At 44.1% G+C, this 20,107-nt stretch overlaps 2 protein-coding genes across 2 annotated transcripts in view; one reads left to right on the forward strand and one right to left on the reverse strand.

Moving 5' to 3' along the window:
- LOC135378103 (RING finger and SPRY domain-containing protein 1-like) overlaps positions 1–17,972 on the forward strand; it is a 32,698-nt gene extending 14,726 nt beyond the window's left edge. The window contains exons 10-16 of the mRNA XM_064610976.1: positions 57–200; positions 850–961; positions 7,938–8,040; positions 10,374–10,529; positions 10,610–10,714; positions 10,784–10,886; positions 16,695–17,972. Coding sequence (XP_064467046.1) covers positions 57–200; positions 850–961; positions 7,938–8,040; positions 10,374–10,529; positions 10,610–10,714; positions 10,784–10,871 — 708 coding nt within the window. The 3' untranslated portion in view covers positions 10,872–10,886; positions 16,695–17,972. The remainder of the gene's footprint in view (positions 1–56; positions 201–849; positions 962–7,937; positions 8,041–10,373; positions 10,530–10,609; positions 10,715–10,783; positions 10,887–16,694) is intronic.
- LOC135378102 (obg-like ATPase 1) lies at positions 17,963–19,629 on the reverse strand. Its single transcript, XM_064610975.1, has one exon. The coding sequence runs from the start codon at positions 19,531–19,533 to the stop codon at positions 18,340–18,342; it is 1,194 nt and encodes a 397-aa protein (XP_064467045.1). The 5' UTR covers positions 19,534–19,629; the 3' UTR covers positions 17,963–18,339.
- Positions 19,630–20,107: the final 478 nt, after the last annotated feature.

A 20,107-nucleotide genomic window follows, 5' to 3' on the forward strand; every position in this document is an offset into this window, starting at 1 on the left:
TACTTGAGATGCACCTTGTTAATTTTGCTTCTAATCCTGCTATTTCCACATGACAGGCACGATGTGATGCTTCATCATTTGAAAGTGTCAGAAGTACATTTCAAGTGGACTCTGGTGTGTGGTACTATGAAGTGCTAATTGTCACTGGTGGCGTGATGCAAATTGGTTGGGCAACCAAAGATAGCAAGTTCCTGAACCATGTGAGCGTTCTCCACCTGTATACTTTTCGTGTCTAGTGGTACTCCTTGATACCATTTATAAATATTGTACGTTGATAAAAGGAACTGTCTCACAGGGATAGGTGAACGAATGCAGCTGTAAGTTTGTGTCTTTGTCTGTGCAGAGCCAAAGCGTTCAAAACATTGGAAAGATTATGCATGCCATTAGAAGAGGAAAGCTGAGCTTTGCTTTGCTTCACTTCATTAATCATCAGCCAAGTGTAGTCAGAGGCTCCATTTGATTTTACGTGTTTAACTGGATTCTTTGTTTTCCTTTTGTTCATTATTCATGCTACGCAGAAGAGAAGATTTTGTTTATTTGGTGGGTACAATTTTTAAAGTGGTTGTTTTGCACAAATGCGACTGAGTGTTTTTATCGTGTGTATGCAGGTTGGACACTAACACAAAATTTTTACCTGTGAAGGGTTTGACATGTTTACTCTGAAAGTTGCTTGTGAATTTCCATAGGGCTTTGTGGGCCTGTTGGCACAACATGATTGCATATCCATTCTTAACATGCTTGTGGACAATGTAAAGTTTCATTATGTTGGTTTTTGTGTTGCATATTTTGTTGTTTAATTAATTGCAGAGCAAGGAGCCTGCACATATTGTACTCTATCATATTTTGCAGGAGGGATATGGTATAGGTGACGATGAGTTTTCTGTCGCATACGATGGCTGTCGTCAGCTCATCTGGTATAACGCACTTTGTCAAAATCATCGTCACCCTTGCTGGCAACCAGGTAATTTTCGTGTCCTATTTGTAATAACTAGGATTCCGCATTTTCGGCATTTGCCAGCGCAACATTTGTCGGCATGCCAAAAACACTCGCCGAACATTGTTTTGGAAATTCGGCATGTGCCGAAACCACAGGTACCTGATCGCACTGGTCTTCCTTTCTTCCTCGGGGATCACACTTTTCTTCCTTTCTTTCGTTTTTCCTTCACCTCGTGTCCAGGGGGAATGCAGGCAGTACCACCCTGCGGAGCTGCTAGCCTCTAGTTAAGGGAAAATCCTTGCTCTGTAACACTTTCATCAGTGGGTCAAAAGGGTTCAAGTACTGTATTTTCACGCGTATTAGCCGCGGCTTATGCGAGATGTTTTGTTTTCGTGGACGCTCTGCGGCTTATGCGCGGGTGCGGCTTATCTGATGACTATCTTTCCCTGGTATTTTCCCAATATCCTGGATGAAACGAAAGGGCAGACAGTGCGTCATGTTTTTCGGAACAGGACCGCCCTGCCAGTGCACGAACAATACCGAACAGGGACGGGTCCATATTTGAGTGGTCTGACCTTCCGGATACATTCCTCCACGCAGCTTTAACAAAAGGGGCGACAGTGAATCATGTCTCCTGGAACATGTCTTAGTGAGCCGTTCTGTAATATTTCTGATGTTAGCCTTTTTTCTGTCGAATAAATGATACCCGTTTTCATAGCGATAAAACCTATTGATTTTGTATGTGCATCACTAGTTTAGCGCACAAAGCAGTCACGTCGTATTACCCGCGGCTTATCTGCGAGTGCGGCTTATCTGCAAAAAAATTTTCAAAATGTATCTAAAAATGAGTCTTGCGGCTTATCTGCGGTGCGGCTAATACGTGTGAAAATACGGTACCCGTGGAATCCTCCAACAAAGAAAAGGAAATTATTTGTGTTCTGAATGTCCTCCTACCAAGCTGCTCTCCTTCCATAGTCCTACTTCCTTGTGATTACAGCTGCCGATTTTTCATCATCTATTTTTGGCATGAACGTTTTAAATTGCCGAAAATGTATGAATTTGTCAAAGCATATAAATGCTGAAAAACATCCGCCAAATCTCCCGAGGAATAAATGCCAAAAACGCGGAACCTTAGTAATAACCTGTGTACCTCTGATACACATTGCAAGCCTTGACACCTACCCATCTAGTTATTGTGTGCACAACTACGAGGGATGTTCAAGTCAAACCGGGACTTTTAATTTTTTGCAAAAGTAGAATGAACTTACAGGCGAGAAATTAGTTTTATTTTTCAACGTAATCTCCAGCTGCACTAATGCACTTGTCCCAGCGTTTCACGAGGGGTTGGATGCCAGCAGCGTAGAAATCCTTACCGGCGCGTAGCAGCCATGATCGGACGACATTCTTGACCTCATCGTCGCAGCTGAAGTGGCGGCCCCCAAGGAATGCCTTCAGTGGCTCGAAGAGATGGAAATCGCTGAGGGCGAGGCCTAGACTTAAGGGGGGATGTGGCAGCAACTCCCAGCCAAGTTCCTGTAAGGTGCGTGTCGTGAGATGCGTGGTATGCAGGCGTGCATTGTCCTGTAGGAGGAGGACTCCTTTGGTGATGAGGCCCGGACGCTTTTGCTTCAGCACCTTATGCACATCCCTGAGAACCTGGCAGTAATATGCACTATTGATGGTGGTACCACTGGGCAGAAAATCAACGTGAACAACGCCAGCCTTGTCCCAGAAAACCGTGGCCATGACCTTACCCGCAGACGGGGTGCTTCGGAACTTCTTGGGAGCTGGCGAGCCCGGATGCTTCCACTGTTTTGATGCGCGTTTAGACTCAGGAGTGAAATGGTGCACCCACATTTCATCGCACGTTATGACCGATCAAGGAACGGCTGTCCTTCAGTGTCGAAACGGTCCCTTAGCTCTTGGGAGATTTCCAGTCTTCTCTGCTGGTCAAACACGGAGAGCTGCCTCAGGACTCAACGGGCACTAACTTTCCGAAACTGGATGTGTTCATGAATGATAGTGTTCAACGTTCCCACAGAAGGGTCCGTCTTTCGAGCCAGTTCGAGACATGCTATCCGCCGGTCCTTGAGGATTAGGCGCTCCACAAGTTGGATGTTCTCAGGAACTCTGACACTGGGCTCTGAGCCGCCCCGGCTGGGATCGTCCTGCACTGATGTACGGCCGTCTCAGAACCGTTTGCACCACTCAAACGCTTTGCTGCAGCTAAGTGTATCGTGGCCATAGTGAGCCTGAAGTCTTTTGTGAATTTCAGATGACTTTACGCCTTCATTCACGAGAAACTTCATGACAATTCGCTGTTCGATGTGCGCGCTTACCTCGTTGCCGGCCATCTTGTCCAGCACGTGTCTTGTGTTTTGCACAGACTTTGGACCACCACGTGGTGAACGCGGAGGCCTGTCGCGTGTGAAAATTACAAAAAAGAAGTAGCGTGAGCCATTTGTGCACTCAGGAGACAGAAAGTCCCGGTTTGACTTGGACACCCCTCGTACAAACAAGTGTGCACTCAACTGCTTCAAAGAGTAAACCACAAGTTCCTGTACCTTGTTTGGAAAATGTTCCATGTTACTACCAGCTGAACTGGTACTTCAGCAGAGCAAATTCCTCCATGATAATGGGATTGTGTTGTGTTGTTAGTAGAGGCGTGCGAATATTGAAATTTTCGAATATCGAATCGAATATCATGTCATAGGATACAGGCTTCTGGGAGCAACAATTAAGCCCCAAAAATAAGCATGGTCACAGTTGTGTGCTGCTGATCCTTCGAAAAATGCCCCAAGTGCTAATAAGGAATATGTATTAATGTATTGGCTTAACACAAGGCATACATGCTTATCTGCACATGTAGAGTCAATGTATTTTTACAATGAAACAATGTGCTGTTCTCATGAGGCAAGCTGAAGACCATAAAAACAACTTGCATTTCAAATATCTTCATGAACAGTGAACGCCTGTTTTGGCATTGTAAGTACTGGTGAAACAGACAGAATGGAAGTAAAGGGCAATGACGCGTTCAGAATGTAGGACGGTTTAGTGATGAGCACATCTCAGAAGGAAAATGAAGGTGGCAAGTGCTCTGTTCTTGCACTGACAATGCCTTCCGCATTTGTCCAGTAGGCGAGAAACTGCACAGTTCTACTGTGCTCTCATGCGTGGTGTCTCACGTGAGGCCATCGTTTCTGACTGTAATGCATAGCCTGGAACAGCCTCATTCATTAGCGCAGTAAAACCGCGATCCTCGACGATGTTTAATGGCTGTGCTCATCATGATTTTTTACGCGACATTCATGTTCAGTGCTTCTTTCATTTCATGGCGAAAATTTGTGCGCGTGCCTCAAAACTCTGTCGCGAAGACATGCATGAGTCGCGTTCCAAAATTGCTCCATGCGGGTTGGGGTTAGGGCTATATGCGTCTTGCTATCATCTGTAACAACAGTTGGTGCAATTTCGAATGACTTTGCAGCGTTATTATCGTCTTAGTTGGCACTTCTAACATACGATCACATAGCGCCGGGGTTCCAGAAACTATGTCGAAATATCGTCACGTCCCACTCCTCGATTATCACCCTCATCACCCGCGACCATGATTCTATTATATATTGCTGACTACCACAAATCGGAACCGAAAAAACGCGTTCGAGAAGCGGGTTTTGGCTGTGCATGCAGTGGCACGGTGAACAGCGGTGTTCAGCTCAACGCCAACAAATTCTGATATTTAACCGGAATTTCCCCGAACTGTAGGCTTCACACGAATGCTCAGAGTTCGTTGGCAATCCACTGAAGCCGCGACTGTGCTGACGATGCATGAAGATTAATGACGTTTGGCTGGGGCAGACTTTAAAATGGCAGCTGCACACAACTGTGTACTAGTTTCGGTTTTGGTTACCAAGCATGTAGCGCACCTCGCATTCGCAGATGAGCGTACCTCGAGAGCTCTGCGCGTTGCTGTTACCACAACGTACAAATTCCAGCGCGCAGCCAGCAACAGCTTTGTAATAAGCTGCAATGATATTCGGGAAAAAAATGGAATACCGTATTGGAACTTTTATGAATATTTGAAAATTTTGAATATCAAATTTTTGAATATGAATATGAATCGAATATCACAAATATTCGATTCGTATTCGAAATTTCGAATATTCGCACACCTCTAGTTAGCAATATCCATTAGATGTTCCTTGTCCTCTTGCAATTCTTCCAAGAATCTCGAAGCTTATTGTTTTTTGCTGACTTATAGGCACAAAAAATATTCCAGAAGCCAGGAGAAGTCATGATAGAAAACAACGAAATTGCACACCGGCTTGACGCAACAAATAACAATTTTAATGCAGACGTTTCGTCTCCCATGCGGGGGACATCATCAGTGAAAGCAAAATGAGAGGCGACCGCAACCAGCGGATTACTTAACCAGGTCGGCGAACACTTCGGGGAGGGGGCCGCGATTGGTATTACACACTGAAGGTTCTCCTCGCAGGTGCCATGACTCAAGCAGTTTCCTGGGGCCCCACCTTTGTTCCCTAGCTAAGGTCACAGCATTCGCGTAGTCAAAAGAGTGATCTGTGTTCCAACAATGTTCGGTGAGCTCTGTCTTAGATCGCGTTGCGTTTGTTGAGTTGCGGACATCTCGTTCGTGCTCTTTTAGTCTTGTACTGCGCTTGCGGCCCGTCTCTCCAATGTAGGACACCTCGCAACCGAGACACTGTACCCAGGAAACTGCTTGAGTCATGGCACCTGCGAGGAAAACCTTCAGTGTGTAATACCAATCGCGGCCCCCTCCCCGAAGTGTTCGCCGACCTGGTTAAGTAATCCGCTGGTTGCGGTCGCCTCTCATTTTGCTTTCACTGATGATGTCCCCCGCATGGGAGACGAAACGTCTGCATTAAAATTGTTATTTGTTGCGTCAAGCCGGTGTGCAGTTTCGTTGTTTTCTATCATGACTTATAGGCACAGTGGGTGACATCACCACCCCCATTTCATTAGAGCTTTATTGGCAGATTTGTACAAGCAGTTGTGCAAAAAAATCATTCACAGAAGTTATGTACCTAGTATGAAACCAAAGGTTACAATGATGTTATGACTCGAAGGACACGATAGCAGTTATTTTATGGAATTTATTCAGTTGAGGCACCATAAGCATGATTTTTCCATGCACAGCAGCTTTCCTTTGTGCTTTTTGGTGTATGTAGACTGCGATTGGAACTAGGATTTGAACAGTTTTCAAACCAACATTGAGCACAAACCTGAACTAAACTGGAAATACTGACAGTCCCATACTTAGGGTTGCCACCTTTCTCCGTGAAAAATACCGGCCAAGGGAGAGGAAGAAAGGTGAGGGAAATAACAAGTGTGGGACAACCGCTGTTCTTGTCCCTCAAAACCAAGAATGTAATGAATAACTGGAGAAAAAGAGGGAAAATCCCAGGGGATCATTGTACCAGTGTTTTGAGAAGGTTGCTAGGAGGACAGGAGCTGGAACGGGGACACGAGCTGACCGCTGGTATGAGTACAGAAAAGACCTTGGTCGTCAACCCTGTCTTCACCACCCATTCTCATGATCTTGTTTGCAGAGTTGTATCTATGCTCCATATTTTTTAGAGCTGCTGTGGAATGTTGAAGGAAAAGCCCTAGAAAAGCCTCTATGAAAGGCTTTGATCAGCAAATACCGGCAAAAGGCTGCCAGTATTACCTTTCAACCGGCAACCGGCCGAACATGCCAATAACCGGACGAGCCGGTGAAATACCGGCTGGGTGGCAACCCTACCCATACTCTGAGTGGAGTCAAACCATTCATTCTTTGTTACTTGAAGTGGATGAACTGGTCATACGCAGCACACACACTAACCGCCTATTCTCGTTCAGCCCTGAGGGATCCCTGGTCGGCTTCAATAGCCTTGGCAAAACTTCCTGCACGTGCAGTGAGCGCGCTCCCAATGCATTGCCAAGGCTACTGAGAGGGCCTTTCGAACCTTGATGTATCCCTCAAGGCTGAGCGAGAATACGGCGGTAAGTAAAAAAAAGAAAAGAAATCTGACTGTGCGTTCACAGACTGCTTGCTGCGCTTGGGGCACAGCACTGCTAGAAGGGCTATTTGTGGAATGTAATGAGATTTCAAGGTGTACCACAAGCAGTGTAATACCTCCTCTATTAGTTGTGTGACCTATATTATCTGTGAAAGCAGATGACTTGCTCACAAAGCTTTTCACGACATGCATGCGTGCACATGCTTGTAGGGGGGTTCATGCCTGTGGGAAAGAAGTTCCTATTGGCAAGTCTCACCTTCTTGTGGTTTTATAATATTTTAATTTTAGCAGTACATTGTAGTATCCTTTAATTATATTGCTAGAATCTGGGTTCCGCACCGACATTAAACGTAAGAATAGAGAGTCCTACTTAATTTCGCAATTCAAGTGTCTCACACCAAATGGTCTGAATCTTAGTCCTGGCTCGTTATATCCGCTTATGTAAATTTAGTAGCTATATATCTATATTTATTTGTGCACAATTCTTGAATCCCCACTTTCAGTCATCGTCTGGTACTCCGTTAGATAATCCGTAACCTTCCCTTTTGTCCATTCTGGGCCACTCGTTTCCCATACTCCTGACCCCCCTTCCGCGAAACTGGGTTGGCGAGCCTTTTTGTTCACAACAACACCTTTTACTGTTCTTAAACGGTTAGAGGTCACTTATCCGTCTGCCCAGCTATTCACTGTACACAGACATGTGGCACCATATCTCCTTTCCTCTTCCCTTTCTTTGTACAGCAGTGTCTATACTATATATACTTATGTGTGTCACCACTTCACTTTGTACCTGAGGAAGCGTGGACCTCCACGCGAAAGCTTGTACAAATTAAACTTAAACAAAAATCTTCAGTGTCGGCTTCTGTATTTTGTTTATGTGATCTACAGGACTTGACTCCCCTCTTCGTATACGCATCTATCCTTTAAGGGGTAAAATTGATAACACTTTCTGCTTTCAGGTGATATCTTGGGAACGTTGTTGAACCTGGACAGATACGAGATAACCTTCTACCTTAATGGGATTCCACTACTGCCAAATGCCCAAGTTTTTCAGAATGCCACGTATGTAGTGTTCCCTGCATTCTTCATGTTTCCTTATTGGTGTCATATTTTTGCATTATTTTGTGTGGTGTCCCGTACACTTATCCCGTGCCCTCAGGTTACTAAGTACCAACCAGAAAAGGTGGCCTTTTCAGGATCTCTATGTTCGATATATATATATGGTAACCGCGGTACCGAAGTTCGATAAAGCTGTACACCCGTGCTATACTTTTACATGTGATTTTCAAGGGGATTCTTTGATTGTTCCATTTACGCAATCATTCAAAATATGTGGGTTCGACTGTATTTATTTCTTTGAATAATAACGAGTCGAATACATTCGAATATTACTACATGACTAGTATACATATATAGCAATATTCTAATGTATTTGATTCGTATAACTTGAAGAATATCTTTTGTCGGTATTCACATAATCAATCAGCGTAGCCATTGTCATATTTGTGATGTATTCCAATAGCTGCTGCATACCCTTTGAGTGCAAGGAAACCATTCCACATGTAATGGCATTTTGAATTATGGAGAACAAGAATTAACTTGTCTCTGAGACTCAATTGTAACAGCAAACTTGCATAACTTTGGAACAGGAAAAGAAAAAAAGAAAGCGAAGATCGCCAGAAAGCCTGTGCAGTCCACTTCCATAATTCACAGAAAATCGATTATATCTCATTCAAGTGGTCGCAAATTTACTTTATAACTCGTTTGCTTCTATTAGTGACTTTCCACTGGCGGTTAGAGTTGACCAATCATTGTCACTTTGAACTTGCACGATACTGTACTAGATTTTTGAACCGCGTTATGTTATGATTGCCGGTAATTGCTTTCAGGTGTCCTCTAGCTCTGAACCAATATGCAAAAGAAATGCTGCCTAAAGCAGTACTTCCAAGTACATGCTTGAAATAACGCGCGTCGTCACGACCGATTAGTTGCGTTTTGAGGTAGAAAAATATGTTCCACTCTTTACCGCTTGACATGCCGTTTAATCGTACAATATTAGAGCATACCCTTGAGTCGTTTCATAATACACCACAAGACAAGGCACACACCATGTAATCTTCACCTGCATACAGAGCTACGCTCCAACTTCTCATAAAAGTTTTGGATTTTTATCACATTGGATTGGATTGGATTCACCCCAGTGTTGCACTGAACTGAACTGAAAATCTGCCAAATTTTAGCCTGTAGAAACCAAAACTGCGAGATATGCACGCCATTGCAGTGGATGATCGATGACGCGAATAATTCGGAGTATTTGACAAAACACTATTCGAATCGAATGTTGAAGGCATGATTGCTGTATTCGGCCCGAATATCGAATACTTCGAATATTCGCACAGCTGTAGTGAAAACGCCATCTAGTGACAGTACATTCCATCAAGGTGAAAGATTTTTTTCTTTCTTTTTTTTTCTTTTTGTGTTTTAAACTGCTCCGTTGAGTCTTAAACAGGAAGCCCACGTGCAGCACAACACATTCTTACAGATGGATGATTCCATGCCAAGTGTTTGAGAGGTGCGGCTTGCTCCCCCAATAATTAGACAACAGTTATATATATAAGGGGGTGAAAAATTAGCAGGAGCTCTTTGGCTGCATGTGTAGCATATGTTTGTAAGTGAAACGTCGCCATGCCAGTACTGGACAGCTGTTTCGGCCTTCTTGGGACTCATCAGAAGTACGCAGGCAGACAACGTTTGAGCGGGTGGCGTCAGAAGGTCACGTGGCACGTGACGCCTCCCGTCAGGGTGTCCTAAGACACCCCTGAAAGCCCAGTGCAAAGCCAGTCAAGTGTATAAGGGGGGAAAAAAATTAGCAGGAGCCCTTTGGCTGCACGCATAGCATATGTTTGTAAGTCAAACGTTACCATGCCAGTACTGGACAGCTGTTTCGGCCTTCTTGGGCCTCATCAGCAGTATGCAGGCGGGCAACGTTTGCCTACTTGCACGCGTACTTTGCAGACGTACTGCTGATCCCGTCGAGTAATCCAATGGCAAACGTAAAACCGCCCTAAGGCAACTCCCCTTTTTATGAAAATTTGTTGCAGATAAAAGGAAACACCCTGTATAGGTTAAACAGGTTGAGCTATCAGACGGCTACGAAGTTGAATAAAAGTAAAATAATAAGACATGGGCAACTGATTACCGAGAAGTTAACAAAAACTAGTTTATTTAGTGGAGAATTTGACACAAAAACTACAACATGGTATTTTAACAAAACCTTCAGTTCAGCCTACTATGAGTGCCAAACCCTGCATTATGAAACTACACTGCATTAGTTGGCAGAATGTTGCAGCAGCTTCTAAAACTATTTGTTCGATTAGATTTGTCGATCGTTGCAGGTCAGGGTTCTTTGCAGCAGCAAGCTTCATGACGTTCCAGCAGTGCGAGTTCAACTTTGGCCACAAACCCTTTGAGTTCCCTCCAAAAGGCATTGAGTTTCAGTGCTTCAATTCTGTGGCTCAATTACCAGAAGAGGAAAAAATAATCCTTCCAAGGCAAGTGTTAAATTTTTCAGCTGCACTCACTTCATAAGTGTCCTAATTCTTATGAAGAACTTCTGTGCACACCAATGCAGGCACATCCGAATGGAGAAGCTAAGGCATAGCAGTGTAAAGGAGGATTCCTGCACACTCTGTTTTGACCGTAGTGCTGCAGTACGGCTCAACCCCTGCCAGCATAGGTTTGTGGCCGATAGATTTGATTCAAATATTAGTGCAATCAATCAAAGAAATATCGATGTTGTTTGCAGGGGCTTCTGTACCCAGTGTGCATTACAGCTTGAGGTGTGCCCCATGTGCCGAAGTGAGATCTTGGAGAGGATAGAAACATCACCGTAGTAGATATATTCAAAGGTGCTATTGTTTGCTTGTTGTACATGAGTTATTGCAATTCATACTCAAAAGACTCCCCTTGACTATCACAAACTAAAAGGTCATCACACAGAAATTGGAAGGATGAACAATGTGCATTCAGTCTGGTGTGATTCTTTTTGCGTTTTTGTGTCAGGTGTGCGATCCTGCTAATTTCTTATGACTCTCGATATTTTGCAAAGTCGCACCGATCTGAACTGGCATGACTATTCAGCGATGCGAATAGCTTGGGCATATGAAACATGTGAAGCAGAAGACAGTTCAACTTATGAACAGAGACAACTTGCCTACACTCTGCATTTGCCTGTCATGGAGCTTATCCACCACTTTGCCTGCTTTTATGTCATTTTATCTGACACGTTTATTTTCGTATCATATGGTGGTTTTTGACATTGTTAGTTAGGTCAAACACAAGGCCTATGGCTGCCTATTAGGTGTTTTCATGGGCTTTTTATAGGCCACAGGCTCATGAAAACAACATTGTCTAGTCTTTTCTTTTTCATCTTTGTACACGTTATACAATAGTAGAGCGGTATTTTTAGAGGTACGTAGTGTGTGGTCACTTAGCAGTACCGGCCTCTACTTTTCGCCTCCGGGGGGACAATTGGGAAATTCCCCCCCCCCCCTCAATTCTTGCTCCCCGAAAAAAAAAAAAAAAAAAAAAAGGTGTCTTTTTTGCGGCCCTTTACGCGGGCTCAGGGTGGGCTGTCAACACCCCCCCCCAGCCCCCCGCCCCCCCTGTAGACGCTAGCCCTGTCGCTTAGCAATGAATGTTTTGTTGTTGACACACGTGGGATGACATGCTGCCATGTCAAACAAAATAACTGTAAACTTGAAAGCCTAATTCTTCATCTTAACCCTTTGAAGGGTGGGCAAAAATTTGAACTGTGTGGCAAAATGGGTAAGGCTTCATAAACAACGTACACACCGGATGAATTGTGAAAAGTTGTTTATCGAGTATTCCTAAGAATACTCCATATGCCTTTAATAGTCATATTGCTTATAGTTTCCCTTTGGTTAGGTGTAACAGAACATGTCTTGTTTTTTTCCCGCTTGTCTGCAAAGGTTTGCGAGAGTGTGGTAGGCACGGTGGTAGGCACGCAGAAGCCTTTGTCGCACTCAACACATATGAATTTGATGTCCTTCCATAGATGAGCGTGCCGCGTTGTCTGTTGGCGCAGGCAAAGCACCTCCTGCACGTTCGGCTTCACTGCGCCAGCGCCGTTGCCTGCAGTACGTGCGATGTTCACCCTCCAGCGATATATTACTAGTATACGTATTTGTAAAAAAAAAGCCCACAGATCGAGCCACAGTTCCCCAGAGAAGCCTCAAGCAGCCAAACATCACTCTCCCAAAGCAGCGCTGCAGCACCATAAAGAGAGGGCGCGAAAATTCAAACAGAGACCTTCGGACGCACTGGTGCGCCCGTACCTGCAGCGGTACGGTCGCTTCCGATGCACTGGTGCGCCCCTACTCTTCAAAGGGTTAAAGGGAGTATCTCATCCAGAAAGGTGTGTATGAGACAAATATGGTAATATTCGGCATCGTTTAATAGTCTACTTAGCCAAGGTTCCCTTCCAAAAACAGCTTACCTATTAAATAAACGAGTTTTAAAGATTCACACTCTGTCTGCAGCTAAGCCAGAATGACATAAATCGGGCACACGAATGGGAGCGCAGCGCAGGTGATTGTCTCCAAGGTCGTCTGCTTCGCATTGGCACTGCAGTATACTAAATGAAAAGACCTCGGTACATATGCCTGCTTTCGCTTGCCAGTGTGAGTGCCGACTTTCATGGCCATGTTCCGTGGAACACGGTGTTACGTTAATGACTGTACAAACCCTTATGACGCTAACCAGAAACAGCATTCCACATACCGATCTCAGACTTCTCCGCGACCTACAGACTCCATCACTTCCGCCCAGCAGTCGGACGCCAAGGTCTCTCTGCTGCTCTCTGATTGGCCTTGTCCGCACCAAAGGGCGCTCACAGATTGGCCTTGTCCAAGTGACGTTCACTGAGAGAGTTGGTGTCATTATCGGTGATGAACGAGGAGTAAAATGGCACTGTAGTTTCGGAAACGACCGCGACAGATGCGATAGTCCCTTTAAAGGGCCACCAAAATGCCCGCCACAAGTTCATTTTAAACTCTGTTAAAGGCTGTGGTCATTTCGTAGTGGGCATTATTACTGAAAATTTCCATACACTTACGAAGTTACAATAAAAATCGTACCGAACTCATTCTTCTCTCGGCACTACCCCACGACCATCGCTTCACTTCTCGCATTGGGAAGGTGCACTACAGGGGAATGCTGACCCACTGCGGGGTGGTTTTGCAATAAAGAAATAGCGAGACTGGTAAAACGAAATAATGTCGTTCTCCGGCACCTGCTGGTGAGTTTTATGGATCATTCGCTGCATGGGCACATTTCTCGTTAATGTAACCAATAGCAGTTAATACCACTCTCAGACGGGTGCACTTACGGCCTTAACAGTTACGGCCGTAAGTGCGTACTGTCATTAACTTCTTGGGTGCGTCCGAATAGTCCGAGATGCATCACCGCATACCGCACACCAGAAGTGCCGCCATAATGATGCGTCATCCGAATTCTCCACATGCGCACATGTGTGTCACAGAAGGCGCGTTTTGGGAAGTCTCCTCCGATGCAGACTTCGCCGAGTGCGCTTCGCGTTTCCCGCTTCTGCCGCGTTTCGGGCGAGGGTGCGTTCGTCGAACAGTTTAGCAGACGACAGTTTTCGGCGGCTATTTTGTTTGCAAAAATGGCGGCATACCAAGATAAATGGGCATACCGCGAAGGCAAAACACAGCGGAACAATTACGCTTGTGAGTTTAGTCTCTCATATTAGATACGTATTAGCACTAAACATTTTATCCTTCGCTCTTTAGTTAATTTTAAAGTGACACGAGTATTCGCACCTCTCCACGGGAATGAGAAACGCCGCAAGATCAGCCGGAAGATCTGGAAAATTGGGAGGAAGACCCAGAAGATGAGGTGATCAGTGATGAGCAACCTGGGAGGCGCCATCGCTGCCAGTCCCCAACAAATACTGAAGTAGAAACGTTAAACGAAATGCGAAAGCAGACGGAACTTCTCCAACGGTTTTATGGTTTATTTGTGAATAGATTAATAAAACTACACACAAATGCTCCTCGTGCAGGATTGTCGCTTTCAGCCTTGGATAAGTTGTCGGAACACAACCGTTGCTCACGAGGTTGCATCATAGTTGTCATCTACGGTTGCAAGGTGCCTTGGGCAGGACAAATGCGCAGCAAGCCAATCCCAGTACTGCATCACGCTGCTGTTGTCAGAATTAGAGTTCTCGTCGTCTCTTCTCTTCCGGAGTGCTCCTGTTGAGAATGTTTTGTACTACGCTCTGCTTACTTTTCATCCTGTCAGGTGTCGTGCATGACTTCTACACACATTGTCTGGAATGTCTACCTCACTCTCTGTAATACACACTCTAGATAAACTGCAAGACAAATGAAAGTGCCATAACTGCCTCGGTGTCCATGCTGAATTCCGAGAAATTATTGTCGTCTGCTATTATGGCCGATTTTGCTGCACCTCATGCTATGCGCCTTCTCGAGTCTTTTTTATTAAAGGAGCACTAAACAGTTCAACGAATATTCTCCAATTATTATGATCCATGAAAGACCGTGGCTCACGATATCCAAATATGGAATTCATTTACTTCCTGCGAGCGTCTTTACCACGAAATAGTGCCATTCAAAGAGCATAATCCGCGTGAGTCTCTCCTTCATCCCTGGAACCGGAACACATCACAGCGTTCCAACGTATAGCAGCACCGCATTCCAGGCGTTGGAGGTGGGGGAGATTTTGCTCTCCTAGCCAATTACGGGTCCCACTGAGGCAAGCTGCAGCTCGCGAAGGAACCGGCTGCGGGAGCATCGCGGTGACCTCACGGAGAAATACAGCACCGAAAACATAGTGCGCACATGAAATGGAACATTGTGGGCTTTCGGTACCGTTTGATCTCACTACCTTGGGATTTACAAGTGGACAGATGTTTAGAATTGACCTCACGTCCTGATATTACAACACAATCAATGTATAAACGTCCCGCATTTTGAATAGTTGATGGTGCGCGACGTCCAAATGACATGTGGTTATTGTCGCCAGGACATCGCAAGGCAGGGCATGAGCGCGAAAGAGTGCAGTGAATATTCGGTCGGTTTAGAACCATTATTTACTTTTTTGCGACAACAATTTTTGGAAAACGTTCACCGTAGGCAACGAATCGCACTGCATTAGAAGAAAGTGCACCTTGTATACCTGTTTATTGCCCCTTTAAATATACGTTGCAGACAGCAGATGGATCAGCAACAGATGGCGCGCGTAGCAGTGCTCAGAGTGCTCGTTCGAATACTTTAGCTCGAAGGCGCACATGTGACGCACACTATGACGGCATGTGCGATGCATCACTATTCGGACGCACCACTCTCCAAACGGTCAGCAGTACGGCCTTTGTGACAAAACTGAGATAGAAGGGCAGCGGCGTTCCCGCAAGACAGTTTCCAAAGCACCTATCCAAAGCACTTCAAAGCAAATGTAGTTTGCTGTTGTATTTTCAAAATTTTCAAAATACCAACCAAACGTTGTTTTTGTATACTCTGTGAGAAAAAAACGTGACTTCACTACATGACATTCAACTTTCGCAGATGTGTTTATCGATGTGGATATCATCGGCAAAATGCCTTCACGGATACCGTCTGGCAGCTTCCCAGAGCTTAAGGCTGTATCTAACTTACGGACATTTCTTAATGCTGTAACCTTAAAGGCTGTATATGTGCCCGTCTGACAGAGGTATAAGCAGGTCTTTTTTTAAAACACAGCAATGCACATGAAGCGGCATATGTGTAGAGGACCTCAGGCAGACTATGTTCGAAACGCACAGATACACAACAGAATCGCGAACAAATGTTATGTTGCCTGATTAACTACCGCCATTCCAGTGTCTTGGGGATCCGATTGGACGCTTCCAACTACAGTATTTTCGTGGATGTTTCGACAGGGTTTTCGTGACAAACAGTAGCGCTAAGTAAAATAATTTCGGTTGCATAGTGATTGTTGAAACTGGAGCTTTCATCTGAGAACAAATTGTTTTTGGATTTTAGCGCCCCTTTAAGGAATATTATTTTTATCTCATACTGTGTTTTTCAGGTTTAAAAACACACATATTGACCTTTATGCATAGAGCAAGCTTCCATTTGCATATTTATGTGCAATTAGAAGTATGTGGCAGTGTTGTTAGCAATGAACACACAATGTTTTGTGGGTGCACATTTTGCAGGTGTTGTCTAGATTAGTGCATAGTATGTTCTATTACAGTAGCTTACTCAGGGTATGCTACTGTGGTATGAAAAGGTGACAGTTGAGGTGGCAAGGGCTGTGCTGTCATAGGGTCTGCATGACAGCACTGCCCTAGACACCACCTTTTGTGCATTGGTGACAACTATACTAATCACAAGAAAAGCAAGATGAACACCACCCGATATTGCACCGGATGAACCCCACATGGCACCAAAAAATCCATGTGAAATTTGAAAAATCCTAACCCTAGGTCTCTTCTATAGTGTGAGCTTCACCTCTCATGGTGCCACTGAGGTTGTGTCTTGAAGTAAAGCAAGATACTTGCAACTGACTTAGTGCAGGATGTTAATTGATGATTGATCTGTATTGGTGAAATGCTATTCAAAAAAATATTGGTGAAATGCTTATTGGCTGAATGTTGTTACACACTTATGCAGATGTTAGAGGAAGAACACCGACAAGATCCCATGACGCAAGAACTCCACTGTTCTACACTTCAAAGGCTGAGAACTTCTGACGAAGAGGCAGCTTCCTTGTGTTGTATGCCCGATCCCTCCATAGCATAATACACATAAAGTCGTGTTGTGTAAACTTTGTTTCCAAATTCAGCTGTGCTATGCGTTGGCGGTGCACCTCGCTTCTAATTTGACATTTGCAGTCTTGTAAACATCCATCATTGTAAGGAATCAAGCTCAACAAAGCCAGGTACAAACACTGGTACAATACTGGTACTTACATAAGTACTAGGACGGTCTTGAAGTAACATATGCACGAGCTGGTATTGCACTAGTGTGCAATTCTAAATACGGTGACCTTTTTATCCCGTGCTAGGAATGCAGCTGTAATTTGTATGCCAAGTGGGACTGAAGTCTGTATTGTTATGCATAGCGAAATTATTTGGAATGACAAAGTGTCTTTAAAGTGGAACTCAACTCATCGTTTTAGAAGTCAGTGTGAAATTATGTTTACTGTGCTATAGATCTTCAGAATCTCAAGTGCATTATCGGAAATGCCAAAGTATTATGCAGAGCAGGTGACAACATTGAAACCAGAACCTGACCCTGCAATACAACACTTGTACAACACAAGAAACAAAATTGTAACAGCATCAAATTTGAGCAAGTGCTCTTCTGTGGGGCCTACATGAGTACACTGATGTGCACAGGTTGTCTACTTTGGGATTCCATTCAGAGGTGGCAAATGCCTGATATAAAGTAGCATTTAAAACCTTGCATTGTGGAGAAAAACCAGTCATGTAGAACACCTTTCATGTGAAATGTACCAAAATGTTTGTGTTACGCTCAAAAGTGGGTACAGTTCCATTTTAACTATATTTGTAATTCTATAAATTTTCTTGACATGCATACAGTACTGTTTTCTGATGGAGTTTGTGCACTTTGTGCACCTGCAGTGGTGTAAGGGCCAACAGCATAACATGTAAATAAAGGTTATTACACTTCCACAAATAAAAATCAAGATGAAGATTGAGCAGTCAATTGGCAGTGTCCAATCTAGTCAACCGTATCGTTTCAATATTTCCCTCATCGTCATTTTTTACTTGGGTGTGCTACCTTTATTGCAAAAAACAGGTCCTTTTCTTCACTGATGCAGACAACTTGAATTTGAATATGAATGCATACATGACAATGAATGTCAAACAAATGGATCCTATATTTGTGTATATAACACAATAAGAATAAAAGTATTGGTGTTGATGTCTTAAGTTTTTATTAAACAAATGCAATGCATATTTCATCCTGGTTAGGTGTTTATTCAGCTTTGATATGTACACATCCCTGTGTTCAGCCTTCTTACTTTTGTTACTGCAGTGTGACACTGATAATTTACAGTTGTGCATAATGCACATGATCTTCAGATTCCTTAGTACTAAACATGCTCAAAAGTTGATCAAACACCTTGATGGATGGAAAGTAAAAAAAAACGTCAATTTTGTCCAACACAACAGTACAGATGTCATGGCCTTAGTTTGTTACGTTAAGCTAACAAGCTGTCACACAGCATAACACTTAAAAAGCCTCACTTCTAGCCTGCCCTCATCACCTCAAAAACAATTGAACACAGTTATTTCTTTTTTGTCTGTAAGCCAGCTCCAGCATTGAACTTAAAGAAGATGATATCCCCATCTTCCACCACATAGTTACGTCCTTGCTGGCGATACTTTCCTGCTGCCCTAACTGCAGCTTCAGAGCCTTCTTCTTTGAAATCATCAAACTTCATCACTTCTGCCATAATAAAGCCCTTTTCAAAATCGGTGTGAATCTTTCCAGCTGCTTGAGGAGCCTTTGTCCACTTCTGTATGGTCCATGCCTTGACTTCGTCTTTTCCAGCTGTGAAGAAATACATCAGTTGGAGTGCTTTGTAGCCCATCAGAATTATCTTATCCAGGACGGAGGTTGCCTTTTGTTGTTCTTCAAACTGCTTCCTTTCTTCTGGGCTCATATCAACCAGCTTGTGTTCAAATGCACCACTGAAAGGTATAACCACTGCTCCCGGGTCATTCTTATCGACCCATTCTTTTATCTTGACCAGCCACTTATTCTTCTTGCGTATGAAATCTTTCTCAGCCAAGTTGACTAAGTAAATCATCGGCTTTGCGGTAATGAACAGATGTTTGTTGAGAACTTCTATTTCATTTTGGTTCCAGTCGCAGAATCGTATGTGCTTCTTTTCATCGCAGATAACCCCGCGGATCTTGCTCAGGATATCGTATTCTGGTTTCATTTTCTTGTCGGCTCCGCGTAGTACTGTACGCTCCATTTTGTCGATGGCGGCCAATAGATATTCTTCATCCTTCTTACGTAGCTCTTCGTTTATAATATCCAAGTCCCGGACCGGGTCGACATCTCCTTCAATATGCGTTACATTTTCATCTTCGAATGTACGACACAGATGGAAAAGTGCATCACAAGCCCTGATGTGAGATAAGAAAGCATTCCCAAGCCCCTGGCCTTCGCTAGCTCCTTTTACGAGGCCGGCGATGTCCACGACATTCAAAAACGCTGGCACTTTACTGACAGGCTTGAAGTAGTCGCAAAGGTAGTCGAATCGTGAATCTGGCACAGGTACACGGCTTTCGTTCGGATCGATGGTGCAGAAAGGAAAATTTTCGGCTGGCACTTGATTTGCTGTCAACACGTTAAAGAACGTGGACTTACCCACATTTGGGAGTCCAACGATTCCAACTCTAAGGTTTGTACCCACCCTACCGAGTAGAATGGGGCGTTCTGATTCATCTTCCTTCTTCCTAGGAGGCATATTTGTTCCAAATATAGCCTCTTAAAACCGACAACGTGTTTGCTCTATTTAGCAGCCGGCGAGGACAAAATATGGCGGATGCACAGTGTTGCTAACCGTAATGCAAGATCCTTCAATTTTCGGGAACGTGAGATCACTGCGTGAGATAGTACAAAAAGTAGTGGGAAACCGTAGCATTCATCCGCATTCATCCAAACCTGAGCCAAACAACGTCATCTGTGTGTCGTTATTATGTTGTGATTAAGTAGATGTTTTTGTGATGTAAGTGTAGGTTCGACAAAAAAAGAAAAAAAAACGAAAGCGCTCCAGAAAACAGAACGCCAGATTTCAATCGACCGTGGCTCCTCAATGATACATGGTTGGGTTGGGTTTTAGGAGGTTAGATTCTCCTGCCTCTGTGGTTACTGCACCTCGTGTGTTATGATTATGATAGTTACGACGATTACGATCACGTTTGTTGCTGATAGTCAATAACAGATGGCACTGTGTGCTCAGCAGCAGCAGAGCCATGCAGAGCAATGAGCAGCAGCAGAGAAAGTAAGAAATAAGAGCATGGCGGCAGAGCAGTGCAGTG

Source organism: Ornithodoros turicata, chromosome 1 (genome assembly GCF_037126465.1).
Source record: "Ornithodoros turicata isolate Travis chromosome 1, ASM3712646v1, whole genome shotgun sequence".
In the NCBI taxonomy this organism is placed as follows: domain Eukaryota; kingdom Metazoa; phylum Arthropoda; class Arachnida; order Ixodida; family Argasidae; genus Ornithodoros; species Ornithodoros turicata.